This window comes from Aplysia californica, unplaced genomic scaffold, assembly GCF_000002075.1.
Source record: "Aplysia californica isolate F4 #8 unplaced genomic scaffold, AplCal3.0 scaffold00837, whole genome shotgun sequence".
NCBI classification, from domain to species: Eukaryota; Metazoa; Mollusca; class Gastropoda; order Aplysiida; family Aplysiidae; genus Aplysia; species Aplysia californica.
Genome location: NW_004798107.1, coordinates 292,435 through 295,026, shown reverse-complemented (window position 1 = coordinate 295,026; position 2,592 = coordinate 292,435). Strand labels below are relative to the sequence as shown.

Here is a 2,592-nt window from a genome sequence, read left to right as displayed (position 1 = left end):
CTTAAATTATCAACAAATCTCGAGAATGGAAACCGTTCGGAGAAATAGAGTTCAAGTTTATTTTCCCGAACGTTTGTAGAAATAGAGCCGGCCTTAAAAATAATACCCATCTCTATCTTGAAAGGTGGTAAGATAATTGCAATTGAAGGAAGTGTGGTCGCCTGGTTTCAGTGATAAGATTTACGAGAAAATGGTTGCCATTGTTCGGTAACTTCAATGGCCAGCTCTACTTCAACTCGAGTCCGATTAGATTTTTTTATCTATTCGGACTCGGGTACGTTTTACCTATTCGGACTTGGGTAAAAAAAAATTTTTATTTATTCGGACTCGGCTTCTTAGTGAGTTATAATGTGAGTGTAAGGAGGTTACATAATATAACTGTCGTCCGGGAATTTTACGAAAAACCAGAGATTTGAAACTAGAATTACTTAAGGATGTGTAATTGTGTGAAAAGTCAAAAGACTGCACTCTCATTGCCCAATGGCAGTGTCTAAGTACACGGTAACCAACAACTCAGGGTCTTTCCACCATCACTACTACAGCATCATAATTATTACTTCCACCACCATTTGTTTTTCCACGAGTTTAATTTCATTTTGTTCTTGTGTCTTATAGATCTAGATCTAGATATAGATCTAGATCTAGATCTAGATCTAGTCTAGATAGTCTAGATCTAGATCTAGAAATCTAGTTTTTCTGTAATTAAATCTTTTTAAATCGCATCGCACAAAAAATCAACAGCTGTGGCCTCTTCCCAACAGCTCTTGTTATCATTATAATCGAGAAAAAAATGTCATATTGAGTGGGGTTTTTTAACGAGCGCCTGATTTCACCACAGCCTCATTTTGTGGCATTTGCTTGCAGATCATGACAATGACAATGTGGAAAAAATCTTGGCAGGCCGTCAGATTTACCTAGTCTACCCTTACACAGTACATGATACCTTACTAGATCTAGATCTAGAATCTAGATTTCTAGACAATAACAACAGCGTGTTCATTAACAATTAGATATTAAATGTTCTTTTTTTTACTTTACAATACATTGATTTTGATCTTGAGACAGTCGAAGACACAACAGTAACAACAGCACCGTGAAACAAGCATCAACAGTCAATCATTCTTGTGATCATTGAATTGGAAAAAAAAAGTTATTACCTCAACGAGGTCATTTTCTGACTTCGTTTCTGCATGGTCAACATTAGAGTTGGCGTTGGTGGAGTTGGTGGCAGTGTTTGGACTTTGGCTTTGGGCTTGGTGGGGATCCGTGGAGTTCAGAAGCTGCTTCAACCGGGAGGCTAAAGACTGCATTTCGATAAATTTTCCCGGTTCCCTCTTCAGTACGGTCACAGAAATCTAAAGACTCACTGATAGCACAGCACTCGGAAAAGAATTAGAATCTAGAATCTAGATCAATATACAACTAGCCTAACAGAAGACCTTGGTAAGGCTGAGGGTCTCTCACGCCGTCTCACTGAAAAAGCGCTCAGTCAATCCTCAATCCTCAATCCACAGTTGTCTTCTGTCTTGACGCGTCGTGGTGTCGAAGCAGGGTTGCCACCTGCCAGGGACACTAGCATGCTGTTGAAAGTGAAAGTAGAAAAAGATTCTGCCCACTCCAGCTAAAATTTATATGCCAAGTGATGTCTGTGCTATCAGTGTGGAAGACACGAAATTATATTATAAATAATTTATCGATGTGTTTCTTAGACTATCCAAAAAAAGAAATGTAAGCCCCGTCATGTATATTTTTTCACACATTTCTGAAGGCTACCATGATATATGTGTCTTGGCTAAGGGTCTTGGCCAAGAGTAAGGAGCAAAGAACTACTGTCAACTCCTTGGTCTTGGCTCAGTTTGACATACATGGGCTTTCCCTTCGACCAGGGGTCAGAAATGAAAATTCCCTGGAAACCAAATTTTTTACTTCTTGCCTTAAAGGGCATCAGTGTTTCATCATTCTTTTTACACAATGCAACGTCTATAACCAGCAGTTGTTTTTTTTTAAGTAGGCCTTATCCTTAGCCCGGCCTAGCCTATTATTTGTTTGGCTTTAAATTCGACTTGTCGCAGTCAACCAAATAATCTGGGGGATGGTTTGTTTTGCCGGAAGTGGGAAGTGGGAAGTTTTGGATTTACCATAGATTTACACTACTAGGTACATTTAAAAAGGAGATAACTCTATGGGATTTACCGACTTGGTGTAATCCGGTGCTTCTATTTTCCTAAACCCACCGAAACTGTGATGTCTATGAAGGATCAAGGCTAAAGAGAGAAAGGCTAGATAAGAGAGAGAGAAGAGATGGAGACAGAAAATGTTTGTAGATAGAGAGCGAGAGAGAGAGAGAGAGGGAGAGAGAGAGAGAGAGAGTGAGGGAGAGAGGTTTTATAAGAGAAAGGGAGATAGATATATAGTATAGAGAGTTTGTAAGAGACAGAAAGTGAGAGAAAGAGTTAAAGTGGGCATTAACTCTGAATAGTTGAGACAGAGAGAGATAGAGAGTGAGGGAGAAAGGTTATATAAGATATACATAGAGAGAGTGAGAGAGAGAGAGAGAGAGAGAGAGAGAGAGAGAGAGAGAGAGAGAGAGAG

General features: G+C 39.4%; 1 protein-coding gene across 1 annotated transcript in view; it reads right to left on the bottom strand.

Moving 5' to 3' along the window:
• The window catches only part of LOC101862220 (lupus La protein homolog A), a gene marked incomplete at its 3' end in the record, with an annotated part of 20,601 nt that extends 18,768 nt beyond the window's left edge, over positions 1–1,833 (bottom strand). The window contains 1 exon segment of the mRNA XM_005109991.3: positions 1,158–1,833. Coding sequence (XP_005110048.2) covers positions 1,158–1,310 — 153 coding nt within the window.
• Between the last annotated feature and the right edge of the window lie 759 nt (positions 1,834–2,592).